Here is a 23,389-nt window from a genome sequence, read left to right as displayed (position 1 = left end):
TATTCCCTTCTTTGTAAGAAGGGTAAAAAATAAAGAAAAGGGGTCAATGGCTGATATGAATAAAGCTCTAGTAATTGCTTTTGCTATTTTCGAGCAGTTTTGTGAGTCAAATACTCCTAATGGCATGCATATTTTTTATCCGGAGCTGGTTGAAAGTAAATGTTCTACTCTGCTTTTTCATATCTAGTTGAGCAAATGCTTTCAAATTTTGCCATTTTAAAGTTCGAGCTAAGTAAAAGCTATCGAAGCAATTGCTATTTTTTTATTCATACCACCTAATGTCACCCCTTATCATGGTATTGACATAAAACATCCAAATAACAAGTAAACGGACAATTATCAAATCAAAATTGAAATTATTTTCAAGAAAAATTTTTTTCCCGATTTTGTCAGGTACCCTGTTTTGTCAGCCCTAAATACAAGATGGGGCTGACAAAATCGGAACAATACTGTATAGGTAAATATTTCTCGATGAAGCACAGACAATCAATGATGAAATGAAAAACATATAAATTATCTATCCGGTCATTTTTCTAAACCCGAGAATTGTAGTTGGATATAATGGTATTGAAAAAATTCAGAAATAATTTTGCATTTAGTAGCTCAGATCAGAGCTTTTCATTTTTGAGAAATTTCTCAATTCTTCTGCATTGTTTGCACGTGATTAATTAATCAGCAATTTTTGTTTGAAGATACCAGAAACTATCTTTTTTTAAACGTTTCATTTAAACACAAACCCTTTTCACGTGTTGGTACTGTTGGCTTCAAGCATTTGTATAAAATCAAAAAGCGCAAATTTTCTCGCGGAGGAAACTTGTAGCTGGAAGCGATCGTTATTGATGAGAGATATTCTATCGAAAGCTTGTACTTTTTAAACTGTCATATCTCATATATGGGCCAACCAATTATTATTTCATTGCGGCATTGTTTGATTCAATTATCAAATATTTGATTGTGGAGGTATGAAAGGTTATTTTTTAACTCGAGAAGAAAAAATATAAAGTATGATAAATTTCTTACAAATTCACACATTTCAATACCATTTTTCTCATGGAAAAATAAAGAATTTTCATCATTTAGTTATTGGATGAGCCTTTTACGATGCTGACAAATTGGAAACTTTTGTACGATTTTAAATTTGTAAATAATGTTTCCAGTGTTATGGTTAAAATTTTAAATTTGTGAATTTATTGAATTTGTAGGAGATCTTCAAAGGTTATTTGAAGAGTGGCTCCAGAGAATTTTAAACAACTTTTTTTTTATGAAACAGTTGAAAAAATCCGGCTATGAAAAATCCTCACTGATACGCAATTACGCTCTGGAAAATTCTGGTTTTTGAAAACCTTGTTCAAAATTGAGAGTTCAGAACTGAACTCAGGTTCGGTTTAACAATTCAGACAGACAGACTTAAAGCTTAAAGATGCTTGAATGAGCTCCATTTCAACCAAAGGTTTTGTTTTTTAGTCACTGTCACCTCACTTCATATGATTCATAATTTAAACAGATATCGACATAGAGTCGGTCTGTTGAGGTAGTATAAGGGAGATTCGTTTGAGAGTGGCTCCAGAGATATAAAAAATAGAAGTTTTGTAATTCAGCTAATCAATATCAGATTTAACTTTGAGAAAATATTTGAGATTAAGAGCAAATTATCAAGGGAGGGAGAGAGGGAGACAGTTTCTCATTGATACAACCCTTTCCGTCCCACATGATAAACATTTCAACAATAACAATCTGTTGTCTACATTTTTTCTTATTACTTACAAAATTGGTGTATTTTTCAAGTTACATACATATCTTAGGGCGTTATAAATCTATTAAATGGGCTTGTATTTTTCAGTAATTGGTTAACAACTTCACATTAAATGTTTCATAACTTAAACAGATATAAAGCATGGATCATCAGAAATCTGGACGCGCTGTTAATTATACCATAGCACTCTTAGTTATCGGATCTGGAATTATTTTACAGTACTTTGTTCGGAAATGTTTCCTCTATCAGTGCTGAAAATTTCATTACGATTCGTTTTGTTCCAAAAAAGTTACACGTGATAGAAGCCGCGAGACAAAAACTAATTTTGGACACGCACGTTCAAAAACCCGATGTGGTCTGGTTCAAAAATCGCGAAATCTGATTTGAGGAGGCTTCCTGACCAAAAATTTTACAAAGCCTCTGGTCGGAGTGATGTCCCTATCAAGTTCGAATTCGTTTTTGCCAATAACTTTGCAGAAAAGTGTTTAATCAGGCAAGATATTTGGAGCTGCTGCCGAAAAACCCCGGTTTTTTGTGAAAAACAAGACCATGGACTCCGAAATGTACAAGGAGGAGTGCCTGAAAAATGTTTTTTCCTTTTATTAGATCTCACAAAGAACCAGTAAAGTTTTTGCTGGATTTAGCTAGCTGCCACTACAGCGAAGAGGTACTGCAGTGGTATCGGGCCAACTGGTGGATTTTGTCGAAAAGGACGTTAACCCACCCAACTGCCCTCAATTCCGCCCTTTCGAAAAATTGTTAATCAGAAGATGAAGAAAAATGGTAGGACGACTCGGGATGCAACAGAGATGAAGAGATTGTGGAACAAAATGGCCGCTGATGGCAGTGAATGGCCGCTGAGGGCAGTGAATAGGGTGTCCGACGAAAAGTACGAAATTTCATCAGAAAAACATCGGAATATTTTTTTTATTATTTTTCCTTAAAATCGCAGTAAAAACCCCACAATTTGAGCACAAAATATTTTTATTTCGTTTACATAGCTCCGAGATAGACCCTTTTCAATGCGTCCAGATTTGTTGTGATCCATGCTTTAGACCAAGTGTTGGTATCTTGTGGAAGTATGAGAAATATTTATTTAAGGGTGGCTCCAGATGTATAAAAAAATAAATATTTTTTGATTCAGCTTCACAATATCAGATTCAACATTGAGAACCTCTTTTAGATTCAGAGCAAAAATGGAACAGGGAAGTTGGTAGGGGGATTCCTATTAATACATCATATTGTCACAAATGAAAAACGTCTTAACAAAAACAATCTGTCGCCTACACATTTTCTTAATTGAAGAGACTTCGAGTTTAATTTAATCCATCTCCAATTAATTACAAAATAATTTGATTTAATTGGCAAGCAACTAATTAGGCTTCATTGCTTACCAAGTTGGTGTGTTTTGGGAGGATAGCGAGTAATGTTCCTTCCAAGTAATAACAGAGGGCGTTATAATTTTTAAATGGGTTTTGATTCTATATATTTTAAATTATTTAGAGAATTTCAATGATGATAGGAATATTAAGGAATGAGTGTATAGGGTAGTGTAAGTTTAGTCATAAGTGTAAGAAACTTGAAACTGAACAACTCACCTCACCGGAGTGGTGGCTCCGGAACCCGCCCTGGAAGAATTCCCCGCCGGACCTCCGTGGGTCGGCGACTCCATACTTCCACCGGCACCACCGGAGCCCTGACCTCCACCACCCGAGGTCACCGGAGTCGCATGTGAAACCAACCATCCGTCGACCATGTTCCGGGTGGCCTTCCGGATGAAGTAGTCCTGCACGAATTCCGGATTCTCATCCATCCAGGACTCCATCCGTGCAAACTCGGCATCGTAGGTTCCAGCACCAGCAGTGGATCCACCGGAACCGGAACTTCCCCCGGGGACCACCTGATGATGGCTGTTGTTGTTCTGATGATAATGATGATGGTACAGGTGATGGTTGCTGCCCGAGGGATAGTGATGGGGGTGGAAGTTTGGCTGCTGTTGTTGTGGCTGGGAACCTGGCTGTTGTTGTTGTTGAAGTTGAAGCGGCAGGGGGACACCAGAGCGAGAGCCCAACGTATTAGTATCGAGCCCCACTGTGCCCCCCTGCTCGGCGGGCATTCTGCTCTGAGGCTCCTCTATACTGCGCAAGTGCAGGCCTGCAATCGGAAATCAGAACACACAAAAACGGAACGAGTTATTAATTAAACCTTAACCAATCGAGCTGGCTGAGATTGGGGTGGAGGTTTGACCGTAGGGTGGGTCAAATTTACACAAAAGATTTCATTTTGATCTGAAGCAACGCAGGATTTTTTCCAAATTTAAAAAGTTAAATAAAAATACGTGGGATTGAGTTTGAGGATTTGTATGGTATATTAATAATATTCGAAGTAAGTTGCCTCTACTGGTAAAATTCCCTGGATACAATTTTGATCAAGACATTAAAGCGATTGGAAAAAAGATATTTTATTCCTAACAAGACAGTCTTTTATCATTGAAAAAATCTATCCGATAAGCCCGCTATTGACTTTAGGGCCCTCAATTGATAAGACGAACAAATAAACCTCAATTTTTTTCTTTCAAGTTTATTCAGAGTCATCAGAGTTCAGAGTCACCAGATGCATATGTTTCTCAAAAAGTCTATCTTAACCCATCTTTTCATAAAGTAACAAATTTACAACAATGTATGTATCGAAAAAATGAAAAATCGTATTTTATTTTTATTTATTTTTTCTTGATGTACACATCATTCGCAACTGTTTGAAATGATTTGAACGAAAAAAACATTACGAAATGAAGGGTTACATATAATTGAAGTGTTATTTTTGTTGAAGCTTTTGACGTACAATTTAAAAAAATCCATCAATTAATTGTATTTTCTAGTCCAATTATGATTTTATAGGGTTTCCAATTAAAGAGATCTTGTGATAAGTTTAAGCCACCATGTCAATCACAAGCACCAATCGATCAAGTCTATTAAATAGTCTCTGAAAACACTCCTCGTTGATAATCGATGTTGTTCTATTTGAAAACTTGTAGTTTAACTAGATAGGTAGACATGTCATAATTTGTGAAATTTGTTTCTAGGAAGCAAAATTATCACATTAAGGCCTATCCCGACTCAAGTTGCAACACGAGAAAAACGTTGTAGAAAACATACTAGTTGTCCAATTCTTTTCAAAATTTAGACAATAAAATTCCACACATGAGCTCATATTTAGTTCATTCAAATTAAAAACCATATTCGTACAATCGCTTTTTCAGCCTACCATTCATTATAGCTTAGTTGGGCATTTTAACTGATCCACAAATGCAGATCTAGAAACGAAAATATTGAGCAGATTTTTTTCGGCAGTTTTAGGCTTTGTTCAGTGTTAGGTTTTTCAATACAATTATGTATTTATTTCCATTTTTATCGACGCCAGCAGAAGATTTCATAATAATTATATTTTAAAGAATCGTTAATAGTTAAAGTATCTTAAACTATTTTCCCACTTATAACCATGACACAGACTTGAGTGAATAATGAATTTTACTGTAACGATTCAAAATGAATCAGAATTCAAGTTTCAAATCAATTTCTTCTTCTCTAATGAATTGCTGAAATAGATGTTCCTTATTCTGAAAAAGAAATATGCTTGAAAATAAATTTTTAGCAGTCTAGTTTACAAATTTGAAATCAAAATTTGCGCTACGAAGAACACTAGAAAACGAATACGAATTAAAAATTTCAATAAAACAACAAACATTAAAAAAATCTACGGACGTTAGAATCAATGCAGAAATAGATAACATTGAAAATGAAACCAGATATAAAAATAAATTAAAACCAGTTTCCAAAATGAATTTCAGATCTTGTCAGATATAAAATATAAATTTGTAAAAACAAATTATTCACGATTTGAATTTTAAATTCTAGATCAGGAAAAAATCCATTTTAAATTGAAGAAAATTTATTCAAAGCATATATCTAATTGTTTGAAATTGGTATTACGATTCCGTCATGTTTGGAAGCCCCGCAGTGAGACGTGCTAACGGTCCAAGATTCTCTTTTTCTCACGTCTCACTGCTATACCGTACAGCATAAGTGCGAAAACCAGAGAGCCGAACTGGTTGATATAAACAAACGGCAATAAAGCATAAGTCTTGATCCAACCACACACGAGCGCGTACATGATTTTTATAACCCGTCCGAAAACCCCAACTGGGTAAAAAAAGTTGTTCCCCCACGGTGGGAAAGTTGAAGTGGAGCAAAGTGCTCTCCAGTGAAGTGAAGCAGAGTGGTTCGAAGCTAGTTTTACAGTCCACTAGCAAGTTATTGAACACTAATGACTAATACAATTTAAGTTGATAAAACGATAAATATTTATATTAAATTTTGTTTCAAGAATGCCAGTGCTAAAATCTCTGATTTCGATATTTTTTTGTAATTGAATTTTCAAGTTATCAAAAATAAAGGGTAATGCTTCTGCAGTTCACAGAATTGATTTCATAAATTGTTAGTGAAACATGTTCAATTCATCATTGAAAGGTTATATGTATTGACAAAGTCTTGGTGGGGAATCGATTTCTTGGACAATCATTATGAAACTGATAAAAACCAAAATATGGAATTCTAAGTACCGTAAACCTGGGGAACATTGAACACTTTTTTTTAATTTATTTCGAATATTTTGGTAAGGGTTGCTTTTTTGTAACACTTTAAAGATATAAAATACTAACTGAGGTAAGCAGTATAAAGCTTGATCATTCAAAACAGAATCTTCAAACGACATTAGTGGCTATAAATAAATGTTTATTACAAAACCAGATTTTATGTTTCGGGGTTATTTTGATCACTGTGGTTTGAACGTATCTCATCATCTTCAAAATAATTGGTTTGATGCCAATTAGCACTGAAGGCTAAAAACATCAATAACAGTTGTTTTTTGTTTGGACTCAATTGCATTTTTCAACATTTCTTTCAAAAACAAATATACTCAAAAGATGGACAATGTTGTTGCATACATTAAGGGGCAAAAATTTTAAACATTTCTCAATATTTTTTAATTCAAAAACAAATGAAATTTTACCAGCATGCAATTCCCTAGGTCCTTCCACTGTTCCTATGCATCCATACATTGTAATTTTATCATTGTGAGAAAAAAAGGACTGCATTCGAAATAAAATGGATTACTTTAATTTGGGAAGAACTTTTGAATGGATAGAGGAAAATAAGAAGTGTCTTCGAAAAAAAATGCAACACTTTGATTTGTGAATAATTCTTGAATGCATGAATGTAAATTGATAAAATTTTCAGTGAAGCTATCTAGAAATGTAATGGGTGGGCTAGGATGGCTGCGAAATGGGTTATGTTGAATTTCGGAAACCGACCAGACTCATTTTGTAGATTGGTCCACAAAAATGACTTGTGCAGTACAAAACTTCAGATGAATCGGATAATATTTAGTCCCTATTGTTTGGCTCTCAAAAATCACCAAAGAAGGGGCGTGGGGAGGGGGGGCAAAGGGAATAAAAAAATATATATATATTTTTTAATCTGGTGTTATCTCGAACAAATTTTTTTTTACAAAAAAAAACTTTAAAATTTCAAAAATCAACCAAAGGAAACTCGGATATTCGAAATTTTAATGATGATGCCAAAAGACTCGAAAATGCATAAAACATCGAGATCTGATATTATCTCAAAAAAAAGTTAGTCAAAAATCGACTATCTGGAACTTAGGCAACGCCCAGGTTTTCAAAATCCCAGAAAATCGATTTTTGGCCAGAAAATTTTGTTTCGAGATAACACCAGATCTCGATTCATGCATTTTTAAGTCATTTGGTGATTTCTAAGAGCCGAAACCGAAACTTTGAGCGCTTAGAGGAACCCCTAGATCATGGGTGGCCAAACAGTGGCGTCAATTTGTGGCCCGCGGAGCATTGATAAATTTGAATCTTATGAATCAAGAATGATACCTACTTATAAAACGGAGCAAGATCAATTTTTTTAATTCTTGTAAATTACCTACCTACCTACCTAAGGGTCCAGCGCCGATTGACCGGCGCATAGGGCTGAGATAAAAGATCTCCACTGCTGGCGATCCGGAGCCAGCGTCTTCACTTGCTGCCAGCCAAGGTTCTCGTCAACTGTGCGGATTTCAGCGGCTAGACTTCGCCGCCACGAGCTTTTGGGCCTGCCTCTTCTTCGATGCCCATCTGGATTCCAGTCAAGCGCCTCTCTGCAAATCTCGTTTTCATCTCTTCGCAGCGTGTGCCCAATCCATCTCCACTTACGTTCCCGAATCTCGATTTCTAGCGCCTTTTGATGACACCGGCGATGAAGTTCAACGTTTGAGATCCAGTTGCCAGGCCACCAAGCGCGGATGATGTTCCGCAGGCAGCGATTCACAAAAACTTGCAGTTTTCGCGTCGTCACCGCATATGTGCACCAAGTTTCACACCCGTACAGCAATACGGATTTGACGTTTGAGTTGAAGATTCGGATCTTAGTTCGTAGAGAGATCTGGCATGACCGCCAGATGTTTCGGAGACTCGCAAACGCAAATCGGGCTTTTCTGATCCGGGTTTCGATGTCCTTCTTGGTACCACCATCAGGTGTAATCTGGCTACCAAGATACTGGAAGCACTCCACTGTCTCAACCTGTTGTCCAGCTACCACGAAATTGGAACGATTTTCTGTATTGATTTCCATCGACTTGGTCTTTCCGACATTGATTTTGAGACCTGCTGCCTTGGAGCTTTCGGTGAGGTCGTCGAGTTTGCTCTGCATGTCATGTTGTGTTTGGGCGAGCAAAACAATATCGTCTGCCAGGTCAAGGTTGTTCAGTTGCTCAATGGTTGAAGGATTCCACGGCAATCCTCGGTTTGGTCTACAGTCAATCGATCCAGTCAAGATCTCATCCATTACGATGAGAAAAAGCAGCGGTGACAAAATACATACTTGTCTCACTCCAGCAGTTACCGGGATTGGTTCGGACAAGACACCGTCGTGCAAGACCTTGCACGAAAATGCCTCGTACTGCGCTTCGATGAGATGGACTAGTTTCTCTGGGACCCCTCGTCGTCTAAGAGCAGCCCAGATGTTTTCGTGGTTCAGACGGTCAAATGCTTTTTCGAAATCAACGAACACCAGCAGAAGAGAGTCCTGGAGTTCGTTGATTTGTTCCAGTATTATTCGTAGCGTTGTGATGTGGTCCACACATGATCTTCCGGATCGGAATCCAGCTTGTCGCCGTCGGAGTGTAGCGTCGATTTTCTCCTGGATCCTGTTCAGGATCACTTTGCAGAGTACTTTGAGGGTTGTACAGATCAACGTTATGCCTCGCCAGTTACCGCACTCTGTCAGGTCTCCTTTCTTTGGGACCTTTACGAGGATACCCTGCATCCAGTCGGCCGGTAATGTTGCAGTATCCCAAATGTCAGCGAAAAGACGGTGCAACATTTGTGCTGACAAGGCAGGGTCGGCTTTGAGCATTTCAGCAGGAATGCAATCGATTCCAGGCGCTTTGTTGGATTTCATGTCCTTGATTGCCGCTTCTATTTCAGCCAGCGTGGGCGCTTCCGAGTTGACGCCATTAATGCGACTTACTGTGGGCGCCTCGAGCTGCGGGTTCTGTTGGCCATTGCTATTTGTAACTCGGAAAAGTTGTTCAAAATGCTCAGTCCAACGCTTGAGCTGATCTGTTCGATCTGTCAGCAGCTGACCTGTTCGGTCTTTCAGCGGCATTCTTGCATTAGTCCTTGCACCACTTAGGCGGCGAGAAATATCATATAATAATCGGATATCTCCAATGGCGGCGGCTCTTTCTCCCTCTTCGGCTAGGGAGTTTGTCCAGGCTCTCTTGTCTCGTCTACAAGCTCGTTTAACTGCCTTTTCCAGCTCCGCATATCGTAAGCGGGCGGCTGCTTTGGCTTTTCTTGTAAATTGAAATTTAAAAAAAAAATTAAAATTTCGCTCTTTAGAATTTGAATCGAATAATTTCACAGCTAGTCCTAGTAAAAAGTTGCGTCATTGGACTTGAGAATCCGTACGAACAATGTTAAAATACGCTGAGTTTCGGACTTGATTTAGGAATTATACACAGATTTCAAGAATCATCGTGTGCTTTTCTATGCATTTAGAACACATTTTTCCGTTGGCGTTAACGTAAGCTTATTGCTAGAATTATTTCAAATGGAACACCGCGAAAATTGCTGTGATACCCAGTTAAAGGAAAAATATCATCAGTTTGGTCTGGTAGAGCTTCATAAAACAAATTCGGACAAGGCATTTCCTGCATTTCATAAACTTGGATTGCTGATGAAGGGTTTCTAGCGAATCGGAATTTTAAAGAAATAGTTTGGAACCAGGAAACCGGAAAAAACTGGAAATTTCAGCTAGAATTGTCATTTTTTTCTAAATTTTCTTCCAAATTTATCAAATATTTCATACTCAGAACGTCAAAAATTCTTGGGTTCAACTCAACTTCATAATAACAAAGCTGCTTTAAAAGCATAGAAATGTTTTCATCAGAATTTTTGAAAGTTTATTGAAGTTTTATCGTAGAAGTGTGAATGAATCGATTTGAACGAAACCCGGTATAAAATTTTCCAAGCTTCATATTTAATTCAAAACACATGAGAACACATCTTTGAAATGAAAAAATTCCCACCAAAGACTTCTTTCCTGCATAATTTTGAAGATTATGATATTTTATATCGAAAAGGAATGAATTTGTGAATTGTGATTTTTAAATCGTCGCAATTATTATCAGACTTTCCTGTTTTGGATCATATTTCTTTTATGTTGTTTTCATATAGGATAGGGCGGGGTAAAAGAACGACCTCAGTGCTATTCTATCTATAAAAATTGTTGCAGTTGTTTTAACGATAAGCCAACACGATTTTTGGAAGAAATCTTTTCATTACGTGATACATTATCGAGTTTTTTTAGTTATTACCATTTTAGTACAGCTCTGGACAAATTTTCAGAATTCAAAATTTTTACTTTTATGATGTGACTCGGAAGAAGTGTAGATATATCAAAATCTTCGTTTCTCAAAACTGTTAAAATTTAAGATAAGCTAAGTTTTCATTTTTAAAACTGATGTAATTAAAACCATGAGAATAATTGGTTCAGAAAAATTACTTCTTATTTTTTTGAATAACACAACTGAACGAGTTTTAAGCACTTATTTGAGTCTTATAAAAGCTATGGCTCATCAAATTAAAAGAAAAACAATCTTGAAACTGTTAATTAATTCCCATACTATTTTGCTCATTTCTATCTAACATTGTTCAATGAGTACTTGGAAGATGTTTGCTACTCATTGAGATTCAAAATATTTTTTATATGTATAAATTACAGCATAAAAAAATCTGCTTATCATTAACATATCAAATTAATGTATGGAAATACCATGAGTCAGTTCGCTTTCAAACTCTGGAATATTTTTTCCACTTTTAAATACATTTTTCTAAATTTAACTGAATTAAAAATATTCTCTAAAGTAAGAAAGGAAACAAAAATTGCTGACAAGACAAATCACATTTCTTTAATTTGGCCCACCACCTGATAATGTTGGCCATCTATGCCCTAGATAAAGTTCCTTTGAGCCAAAATTTTGCACATATCAGTTTTTTGGGCCAATCTACAAAATGTGTATGGTCGGTTATCAAAATTCGACATGAAATTTTTTCCATACATCCATTGGCACCATAGTGTACGTGTACAAAATTTAGTTACAATCTGTAAAATGGTTTTTATATAGCGTGCGATTCAGAAGCTCATAGACCATTTTTATCTGCAGGATCGAGAGAAATCAAGAAAAGTCCCAGTGGAAGACCCAAAAACAGCTGAAAATAAACAATAACAATATACTTCATGAGGTAAATTGCATAAAGAGTCCAAGAACCTTAGAGGATTATTCAACAGTGAGTTTAGTTTAGTTTAGTTTATTCATTCAAAAGTAGCCTAAGACAATTGTCTTTTCATGATATCATAATCAATGGCGTTATAGTAATAATGGAATGTACTTGAAAATTAATATACATTTCTCTAACGATTTACCCTAATACGATTTACAATTTTCAGTTTTCTAATTAAATAACATTGAACATTGCTTCCTTAATGTGCTTAAATTTAAAATATTCTTAATTGAGTTCGGCAGCAAATTCCAAAGAACAACACCTTTGACAAAAAATGTGCATCTATAGAAAGAACTTGAGTGGTTTGGAATAACATATTTTCTTACTCTAGTGCCATTGAAGGGCTGAAGGATATTGAACAGAAACTAAGGCAATTTTGTAGTAACAATTTTGTGGAACATAATATTTGACCTTACTGTAATAAAATTATAAAATGAATATCCTAGCAACTTGTATTGTAAATAAGTTACCCGATCCAATCGAGTAAAATTAAATTCAAAACGGACACACAAATAAAGCGCTGTTTTTTATTCTGTCAAGAGCTTTTGCCGAAATTGTAGGTAGTAAGAAATCGCACGCAATGAAATATGGTAAAATGAATGTATTGAAAAGTTTCATCTTGATGTTCTGGTTAAGGAAACCTGACCTCAACTTAATGTTTCTAAGGACACCGTATATTTTTCCACATTGGTTTAACACATGGTTATCCCAATCAAATTTGCTATTAACGATAAATTCTATACTAACGGCTTTGTTAACAAATTTATTCCATTTGAACCTAGTGTTAAAAACGGATTTTCTGTACACGCAGTTCAAGTTATTTGAAGAGCGTTTGATTTACCAGCATTGAACATCATAAGATGATTTTGAACCCAAGTATTGATGGCTTCCAGATCGATGTTGACCAACTGACAAGTTTCGATAACGCTTTTTTGTTTACATTTTACATGCGGCTGGATATCGTCCGCGAATAAATGGATAGTGCAATGTTTCCAACATTTGGTAAATCGTTAATATACATAGTAAACAATAAAGGCCCTAGCACGGGTCCTTGCGGCACTCCAGAATTAACTGGTAGGAAATTTCGAAAAACAATCGTTACTAAAACGGCTTGTTCTCGATCTTTCAAATATGAATCAATCAATTCAATAGCTGCTAGTTGGAAATTGCAATTTGTGTTTAATTTTCGGCAAAGTGTCTTATGAGAAATTGTATCAAATGCTTTGGAAAAATCTAGCAACACTAAAAGAGCTTTGTAACCTTCATCACTAGGTTTTGGAATGTCGTTACATATTTAAAGCATTGCTGTTTTTGTACTGTGGCCTGGCCTATATCCAGATTGATGCTCTGTTATCAAGTTGTCTGCGTTGAAATAAGTACTTATTTGCTTCTTCATGATTCGCATAAAAACTTTTGAAAGGGCACACATTATACTAATTGGACGTAAGCTTGTAAGTGATGATGGTTTTTTTCTTGAAAGGTATAATTTTTTAAAGTTTCCAAGCCTTTGGGTAATTAGATGTTGAAATCAGAATGTTAAAATTGAATGATAAGTGTAGTGTCGCCCACGGAGCTGAAGTATACGTCATCTGCTACTCCTGGTTATCCAGTAACGAATGTTTCTCCATGGCATGCTACATTAGTTTGTAAGGCAATATTGTACACACAAACTCAATCATGCATAGTAAGGATGGGCAATACAGTATAAAATGCAATATGAACATTAACTACGATACTACAATAAGTGTTTTATGATGAGCGGCAGAATGAGTTTTACAAATTTCATGGGTATTTCCTCTAGTCCTACGACATTTGATTTATTTTATCCGGATGGAAATCGTTCTCAATACAAGATTTGCGCTTCGATAAACCAATGTTTCGAAATTTATTCCATAACTCGTTAGGAAACATTCTGACTCAATTCGTTACAGTAATAATCGCGTTTAGCTTACATAATTTTCTTATTTGCAAGGTTTAGTAGTCTTTTAATAATAACTTGATCTTCATTGAGTTTTGTTAATTTCCATCTAGCATAAGCGCGATCGCGGTCGATAAGTGTCATTTGAAGATTTGCATTGAACCAAGAATTATTTTTTCGTTTATATGTATTTAGTTTCCTCAGCGGAACACAGATATCGTGCAGTTGTTTTATAATGTAATTGAAAAAAATCAATGATGTCATTCGTATCAGAGAGAGCAAAAATAAAAAATAGGGCCAAGTTATTTTATTAAATTCTTGAAATACTTTATCAGGATCTAATCGTTTATAGTCTCTATAGAAAAAGTCGTCTTTTTTAATTACTGATTCGTACTTCAAACAAGCATAGATAATATCATGATTGGAAGCATTAGGAAAACTTATTTGGCCAAATCGTAAAACTGAATTATGTCTGCAAGTTATAATTAAATCAAGCTGCGAAGCTCCGTAGTTATGGAAAAAAGTTGGTTCGGTCCCAACGTTATACATACCGATTTCCATCAATACATTGCAAAAACGTTCGGTTTTATTATTCAGAGTCATGAGATTAGTGTTAAAATCGCCTGTTAAAATAACGTCCTCGTAGATACCTTCATATTTTAGAATTTCATCATGTATCATTTCTACACAATCTATGCTCGGATGGTTGTAAATCAGTCCTTTAAATATTTCTTGATTAGTTAGTTCTACAAACATAAATTCGAATGTATGTGAATTTCTAACAATGAAACTTTATTCTATCAGCTTAGTTTTATAGCTTTTTTACCCACCTCCGAGTTTATCTATACGATCACTTCTATAGATAAGAGGAACTATCAATGGCTATTAAATCTGTATCTTTTGTGTGATTAAGCCAGGTTTCACATAATCCAGCAACATCGATGAAACATTCAAGATTTCTTTGTATTCGCCAAACTTAGTTATATGTTTGGCATATATACTTTGCATATTAAGCGTACAAATCGATAAATATGCAAAGTATATATGTCAAAAATATGGATAAAAGTTAAGATTGCTAAAATAAACAATTCTATTGCAATCTCTGACAGTAAAAACATTTAAAAAAAAGTTTATATATTTGAAATTACCATACAATGTTTGCAGCGGTCTACTGGTCACCCTGATATAAAATTCCAAACCGAAACTTGCATACATTAATTGAAATTTCAAAATCAGGAGAAAAATTGTTTTAATTAAAAAGGAACTTTTCGGACTATGTATGTACATTGTTTTTGATATTCGATAATAGCATGAATTTGAAACACCCTTTCAACCAGTCGAGTTGAATTAGGAAGAGGTCTGTGAAGAAGTGGCCAGGTGTTGGTTTTGCTAGAAACCACACACACGAGCCAACAGCATGAAATTGTAAATTCTCATAAACAGTACAGAGTTGAAAAGTACAATACGAATTTACCCCCACCCTTTCAAAAAGCAAACCGGAATACAAGCTTGCTCGGGCGAAAGACGGAGGAAACCATTTATTGATATCGATGGGTTCTGGTGTGTTGCCATTTGATGATGGATGCTGCACTTCAATTATGGTGATTTTGATTGACATTACATGGTTCAGTCGTTTTAAGTTTTCCTTCCTTTTTTTTGTTTGCAAAAGGGGAAATGTAAAAAATGATCAGTCCTTGACACGTGACAGATTGTGAAAAGCATCGGAATGAAATTTTTCGAAGTGAGCATTATGAAGTTTATTGTTCAAAACATTTCTCGGGATTGTATTATTCTTTTTACTTAAGTCTTATAACATAAAATTTGGAATTTCCACTTATTGATGATAACACCCCTACAAAGCATCCTTTAGAAAGTTCACGGCTGCTCCATTTAGTTTTTTTTTCTCTTAAATTCAGCTTGAAATAAGCTAAAAATCACAAAACATCATTAAAGAAAAATTCTTAAAATTTTTCTTGTTCCAATTCGAAATTCTATTTTTCTCCATTTTTGCTATAAAGCGTGAATTTTTCTTTTTAGTTTTGTTACATTTGATTACTTTGATTTCGGATGTTTTTAAAAAAATTCTGAGGGAACGAAAATCAACTCAGGGATTTCAATAAATTTGACGGGCCCTCTGACTAGGTATAAAAATTCTTTTTATCGTTTTTATCATTTGGTCTATTGAAGTAAAAAAACAGATGAAGATAATTTCTTTTTTAGACTTTAATGAAAAAATTTGAAAATGTAGGTTTATGCAATAAAACTATATGCAAAACAAAGCAAATTTCATGCCGGTGCTAGTGATGGAACTGCATTGGCGGTGCAATGCTTTACTAAAATATAATAAATATATTTCTAAAAGTTAAACCAGAAATTTTGCGTTAATGCTTGTTTGTTTTATCGTTTCCTTTCTCCCGTCTTCGTTTGCAAAATAGCTTCGAGATATTACCACCCACTGCGCCCGTCTGCCAAGCAAGAATTTGTGCTGACTTTTCAAAATTCAGAAACTACTTCACTGTTTTATTTATCATATTTTTGTCAAGTATTTCACCGCCAATGCAGTTACATCATTAGAACCGGAATGAAATTTTCTTTCTTTTGGATATAGTTTTATTGTCTAAACCTTACGATAACGTACTCAAAATCCAGGGCAAATCTGAATTTAGGTGTAGGAATTGTCTCAGAAAATCCGTCCGGTGTTTGCCGTCATTTGACCGCTCGCGGTATGAATAGGTATACCACATACGTTATTTGAAAACCGCAACACTTAAAAAAATTTAAAAACGCGAAAATACTTGCATTTTGTAAATAAAAATAGTCCTGTCGTTAAATTTGCGAAAAAACATTTATATAAGGCGTAATCATCGTTTAAAGTTCAAAAACCGTCATTTGACCGCCTCCGGTACGTTTAGTGTTAAGATGATTCCTGATGCAATTTGTTCATAACAGAACACAACAATGGTTAACGTTTTGTTTTTTTTTCTGGTTTTTGAGCAACAATAAAATCTTGATCATCCTGGTTTCATGTGGTCAGGTTTATTATTTTAACATTTATTAATCCCATTGTTACAAAGTTAAATCGACAAGAGTCAAGAACCCCCTTCCTCTCTTTTCATACTTTACCTTGCTTATTTTTCCGATAACAACCATTGAAGCGACACATGCTAGCACTTTGGCCCATCAGGGGCTTTCAGATTCATCGATAAGAGCGCGCCTTTAGTTGGGTACATTAAGAGTGCTTATCCTCAGAATGACTCCACTAGAGGGCTTCCTCTTCATTCCGACTCACTTCACATGTATGTAGTAAGAACGAGACTGGAGACACTTTTCCACCGCTTTGTCAGAACGCAAAGTGTGAAATTCCACTTCCAAGATCGGCACAAGCACTGTGTCTGTATCTCGTCTTCTGCTAGCATCAGTTTCTTGCTTCAGGTTCTTCTTCTTCAGTTGCACTTTACTTCTACAACTACCACTACTTACTCCAGCCGGAAAAGTTCTTCCATCCGTCTTCTTCCTCAGCCGTCTCTCTTCACCGAGTCCTGTTATTGGGACCCAACTGTAGCAGCAGCTTTTTCTTTTCCATCTCCTAGCAAAGCTGCAGCAGCACTTCATTTTACGTTCTTGTTTGCCCAAACATACTGCTAGAAGCTAGTTATCCAGCTTACAAGCGCACTGACTGGTTTCAGATGATTTTTTTTGCAGCTGGCGATCTAGCTTGAGCGAAGTAGCTACACAAGAAAAGAAATAAAATACACTTGAGACGAAATCCACCCCCTTTGCACTATCTCTCTCTGAACTGACATGGGAAATGGCGGGCATTTCCGGTCCCGCACATCCTGGCAGTGTTGTTAAATAATGGTTCGTATTTTTTTTATTTCGTTTGGTACACATTGTGAAATTCTTTTGTAGAAAGGGTAACAGGATTCTACGCAATTATGCGTTAAACTTAAAGACGGACTCATAAAACAAATTACCAATCATGATAGGCAGTTTATTGAGAGGATATCTTAATCTGCAATAATTAATTTTATTTAAAATCTATAAGCTGACGTGTTTAAGAGAACATTTATGGATTAAGAATAATAAGATATTTTTATGTAATACGGACATTCAAACAATTTCAAGGTATATCTTTTTTCAAACTATAATTTGCTGGTTTTTTTTTATTTGGTACCAAACAACGATATTTCGATGTTGCTCTGTTTTTGCTTATAAGACTCAACACAAGAGGTCTTTGTTTCAAAATAACTTTGTCAAATATTGGAATAGCTTATTTTTGAAACAACACTCATGAAAGCAATGATCGAATTATTATTTTTTATGCTATAAAGTGCCGTAGACCTTCGTATGCTTTTAACTTTGTTAAGCTACAGCACATAATCTTTGTCACAGAACACATACTTTTGGAATTATTCATAGATTTTTCAAATTTTTTACGTTTTCCTAAAATTATTAACTTTAAGCTAACATGTCTTAATGTCTTTCGAGATTTTTCCTTAAATGGATGGGAATGAGGTTTTTTTTAAAGAGAAGCTAAAAATTTATTAATACAACATATAACCATAAACATGGAAAGCAAATGAGCAGATTTTCTACCTTGTAGAAATAAAGTCGGGCCTGTTTATTATTCAACTGAATGAACCGGTTAGAAAATTTCAACTTTTTATCACTACTTCTATTGATATTTTCGGATTAAGCTTGAAAAACCTACTCACATTCCTTAACTTCATGGAATCAATCATCTTCACTTTTATTCATAATTTAGCTCACTACGAGACTTTTCTCGATCCTGCGCAAAACAATTGGTCAAGAACTTCAGTATTTGGTGATATCTCGAAAACCACCTGACAGTTCGTCACAAGCCTCCGATATAAATATACTATCGGTAAAAATACGGGGCTTGAATTAAGAATTCAGATTATACAAGGGAAAATAAGTATTGTTTCCTGTGTTCTTAAAACCGATTTAGGAAGATTTTAAGTTCCTGAATTCAAATCATTCAGACCTTATATAAAAAATTTAAAATTTTCCTCTGATAACTGATACACTTATTTACTCCCATGAATACATAAAACAGATATATATCATGCTCAGATTGATTTATTGTTTTATTAGAGAGACTTTAAACTATCATGCTCAGATATTTTAATTTAAAAAATACAACACTTTAATAAATTATATCTATTTCTGATATGTTGTGAAGAATGACAACTTCCTGTTACATTACTCAAAAAAAATCTACTTCTGACAACTTTCAAAAATTTCTTTGATTATTTGATATTAAAGACTTTAACTCATTGAACAACTTCGCTGAGGACTGCAAAACATGTTGACTCCCCAAGTAACCATAAGCATTAAGCCATAACCCTTAATCAGCATTAAATCAACGTTTCTAATGCAACTATGCATTATATCAACATTCATAATGCTTTTTAGTTTTATATATGCATTATTAATGCATAGAAGCAATATCAAAAATTAACACTAATGATAGCACTATATGCACATATAGAGCTACTATATAAAGTTAACAAGCATTAAGACTAGCACTAGAACTTCCTGTTAATGCTTATATAAAGCTTTTATAAAGCGTAGAAACGTCAAACCCGCGAATGTAAACAAGAATGATTTTTTCATTTGCTGCGTGTGAGTAAGCAAGACAGCAAGCGAAAACAATCAGAGCGGGCAGTTGCAGTTCTCCCAAAATTTTCCAATACATTTCCAAACCTTCTCATGCATGCATTGTCTATGAAGTTGTGTGACCCGAACAGTACTTGAAGTACGGGTTTTTTCACCTACGTTATCAGCATTAGGAGTGGTCGAAATGGTAGAGGCGCAAGGAAAGATAAAGGCTGCTGAGGGATCCTCGGTTCGAGACTCATCAAAGTTAATTCATAATTCAATTATAATCACTTCTCATTTCATAGAACACTTAGCAAGCATAATCCTTCATTCAGCAGGTTGATTGATGTTGTAGATAATGATTTTATATTTTAATTTTTGTTCATTTTCCTATTTTGAATTTTCGTTTCACATCAATCATGATCAATCAAATCAAAAATTAAAAGGTGTTCTAAATATGCATTGTTAATGCTTTTATACGGCTGGCGAAAAATGACGTTTTTATGGTGCTCTAATTCAGCATTTATAATGCTCATTAAAGGCTATGTTGTGATAGCATTTATTCAGCCCGCTATTTCGCCTTTTTAGCATTAAATCTGCATTATATACGCATATAGTGCAAAACAAGCATTAATTCAGAGTTATATATGGGAATATAGTGTTGATTAAGTGCTATGTTTTAGTGCTTATGGTTACTTGGGTCATGCTTGAAGAAATATCGAAGGCAGTGTTCCGAATATCACTCATTTTCAATGAATATTCCAATGAATCCAATGATTCTCACCAATGAGCGATGCATACTGCGAATCATGTTGGTCTAGGATCAGGAGTGAATGTATCAGTCATTGAGTGAGTGATACATGCAACCGATCATAAGGAAATGTTGTTTGATTTTAAACATAGTCAATTAATAAATTTATTTGATTTTAAAGCGTTTTTTGCTCCAGTAAGAATAATATCAAATTGTAGTTGTGTTTGTGAGGGAAAGATGTTCACTTCCGCCGTGTTTTCAATTTCAAACAAACCAGGCGGATACTGAGTGAGAGACATTCAGAATGGATCAGTTTGTATCTCACTCATTTCCGATATGCGATAGTTGCAAAACCAATGATTCTGAAAGATGCTACTCGGTTGGCATTACTGAGTGAAGCTCTGATCGAGATTGCATACCAGTCGGGCGAAGCAGTTGCGAGAGGCGCATTCCTATTATACAGTCAGAATGTTTCAAATAAGAATCGTATCCTGAGTGTTTATTTTGATTGATATTCGGAACACTGATCGAAGGTTGAATTTTGTGCAGATTTTGTTGAATTGGAACAAAAATAACAAAACGGAAACTTTTATCCCTTTTTTCTCAGAAATCAAAATAACTCGTGGTCTTCGAGCAAGTTGATTATTGAATGAAAAGTATTTGAAAAAGTAGCGATTGAAGTAAATCGAAATTAAGAGTTTATATTCCCCCTTATTCTGCGCCGCGCGTGAGGTGACAATAGTCGAGTCGAGTCGGAGTCACGTGAGTCTTGTCACCTTATTCCCGAAGCCGATGTGACAGAGGTTCATTCCCAGCTGACTACTAGATTAGGATAAGAATTCAAAAAGTTCATTCTCAAAGACTTTTCTCACCCAAAGTGACTACTGGAATCGGGTGACTAGGGTGACTCGACTATCGTCACCTTACGCGCGGCTCAGAATAAGGGGGATTGTGTGAATTTTGCTGCCTGGATTACCGATAGAGTTTATTGTTCGGAGTAAATTGCACGCCAGAAGTGTTCCAGCGGAAGATGACAAGCATCCTAGAAGAAATACACTCAGGCAAATTCTTATTATAATTTCCATAAGATGCATCTTATGAACCTGTTTTTAGAGTGTAAAATAATTTTTCACTAGAGTCTAATGAAATTCTTTCAATTTTCATACGATGTTCTTATGAAAAATAGATGAAACGGCATTGTGTAAAAATTATAAACACATTCATTCATTCCATCAGTAATTTCATCTTCTAACAGTACGGAGCAATCGCTAGTTCATAGTTACTTGTTTTATTCAAAATTAAATGTTATTGTCATCTCCGGAATGGTCAGTTAGATTTGATGTTGTTGATGTGAACGTTTCATATATTAGCAAACTAAAATACATTTTTTGTTTACTTTTCAGCTAGCTGATCTACAAAAAAGGGAGGTCAAAGATTGGGATGCGGCAAAAATAACTTTGATGGAAGCGTCTGTTGATGCGCTGCTGATGGTGGCCATTAATGATTTAATATCAAACAAACTTGGCAAACAATAATATGAATGTTTTCAGCATGATATATCTAAAATTATTCTTATTAGAAAGTGATTTACTGTTTCCATAAGAACCTCTTATGAAAAGCAACAATCTCGCAGTAGGCGTTCATCTTCAGAATTCATTCGCTTCATAATAATCTTATGAATTTCAATGATTTTTCTTATGGCGCCACTTCATAAAAGAATCTTATGTCATTCATAATAGTATTTTTCTGAGTGTAGAAAAGAGAAGTGGCAAAAATTTTAGACTATCCGTCAATTCCGTGATCTTACAACGACTTTTGAACTTTCAAGTTGCCTTGGGCTGGCATCATTCGCGTGGCCCCATATTCAAAATTTTGCACACATAACGAACCCTTTGTGAGCCGCTACAGTAGAGTGTCCAATCCCGGGATTTAAAAAAAAATTGCTGAATTCCCGGGGATTACCGAAGTCAAAAGGACGACCTAAATTACTCTAAATTACCTGACCTAATTTTTTAAAATAAATCAGATTCAGCATTGAATTTGATAAAAAAAAGTATATAATAAAAAGGAAGAGACGAGAAATAGTGGAAAACGACAAAGAATCTGTAACACTTGAAAAAATCAGTTAATAAACGATATGAGAGGAATTGGAAAGTTCAATTTTGCAACACACATCATTTAGAACTTCCATCGCGCAAACTCTTGACAGAAGCAAAATAATCAGCAAAGAAATGTAACTTTTTATTTTCAATTTATCCTGCAAGAAACAGACAATTTTGTCCGGCAAAGTACTAATGTACTACTTTATTTTTGGATTCATATTCTATTCTATTGCGTTGCTCCTACACTTTATAATTACTTGTATTTGCATGATATTAAACCAATTTGTTTTAACCGTCTCGTCTACTGCATGAGTTATAAAAAAGTAAATGGAAAACAAAAATTCGGTGGAAATAACTTTGTTTACCAGAAGTCAAAAATTTTTGCCAGAAACTATTTTTTTTCAAAATTTTAAACTGTTTGAATAGTGTCAAAAATAGTAATATTTTTTTTTGAAACAACACAAAAAAAAAGTTTTACAATAAGTACTAAGACTCAAAATAAAGCCATTTATGTATGAAGGGTTTCGTATGCAGTAGAGTGTTAAAATTCTCTTTATTGTTTTTTTATTTGTTTCATTATCAGTAAGCGACCCAATTCGACAGTATCGCTATAGATGACGAGAAATAAGTCGAAAAATAGACAAAAAAAATCTGATGCAACATGTGAAAAGACAGGTACAACCATTCGTTTTATTGCGGCAGAAGACTTATCAAATATTTTTCAAAAGAATGTTATATTTGAACTTCTAAATATGAAAAAAAAAACGGAACTGTAAAATTGATAGTAAAGAAGAATTCTGAAAATTTAACAATGTTCGACTTATGTACACGTTTATGGTTCAGGGAACGATGCAGGGGTGTTTTATGGGGTTAAATCCCCTTTGCCCATTAGGGTTTAAGAAAAGCAATCGAGATTTCCTTCTTTACATTCTTAAATTTTTTAAATTAATTTCTAAGATTGAGTAAAGTTATTCAAGAGTTCAATACTGATGTTATGAAATCGCTTGGTACATCTTTGTACCTGAAAATGATCACATTTTCATATGTGATGAAAGAAATTAGAGAAACATGAACTATCAAAGAACGAAAGAACATAAGCCGTAAATATCATGAAAATTTCGAAAAAGATACAACGGCTCACCGACAGGACTTGAACCTGCAATCTTCGCTTCGGTACAACGGCGCGTTAGCCAATTCCACCACGGTGAACGTGATGGAACCGGCGAACACGAGCAATCGAGCTCTGCCGATCAACTGCTGGACCTTCTATCGAAACACCATGTATATCCCGCATGTGATCTTTCCCTCTATTGATCTCTCTTGTTTCTCTAACCCC

General features: G+C 35.0%; 1 protein-coding gene across 13 annotated transcripts in view; it reads right to left on the bottom strand.

Annotated features, from left to right (window-relative positions):
• The window catches only part of LOC129749980 (dual 3',5'-cyclic-AMP and -GMP phosphodiesterase 11), a 427,967-nt gene that overhangs the window by 72,030 nt on the left and 332,548 nt on the right, over positions 1 to 23,389 (bottom strand). For 9 of the 13 annotated variants that reach the window (XM_055745148.1, XM_055745150.1, XM_055745149.1 and 6 more), the window contains one exon: positions 3,352 to 3,907. In XM_055745148.1, coding sequence (XP_055601123.1) covers positions 3,352 to 3,869 — 518 coding nt within the window. In that variant the 5' untranslated portion in view covers positions 3,870 to 3,907. Of the gene's footprint in view, positions 1 to 3,351; positions 3,908 to 16,701; positions 17,307 to 23,389 lie in introns of all 13 variants that reach the window. The other 4 variants (XM_055745146.1, XM_055745145.1, XM_055745147.1 and 1 more) reach the window with 1 other exon arrangement.

This window comes from Uranotaenia lowii, chromosome 2 (genome assembly GCF_029784155.1).
Source record: "Uranotaenia lowii strain MFRU-FL chromosome 2, ASM2978415v1, whole genome shotgun sequence".
Classification (NCBI taxonomy): Eukaryota; Metazoa; Arthropoda; class Insecta; order Diptera; family Culicidae; genus Uranotaenia; species Uranotaenia lowii.
This window is presented reverse-complemented; position numbering and strand designations above follow the sequence as displayed.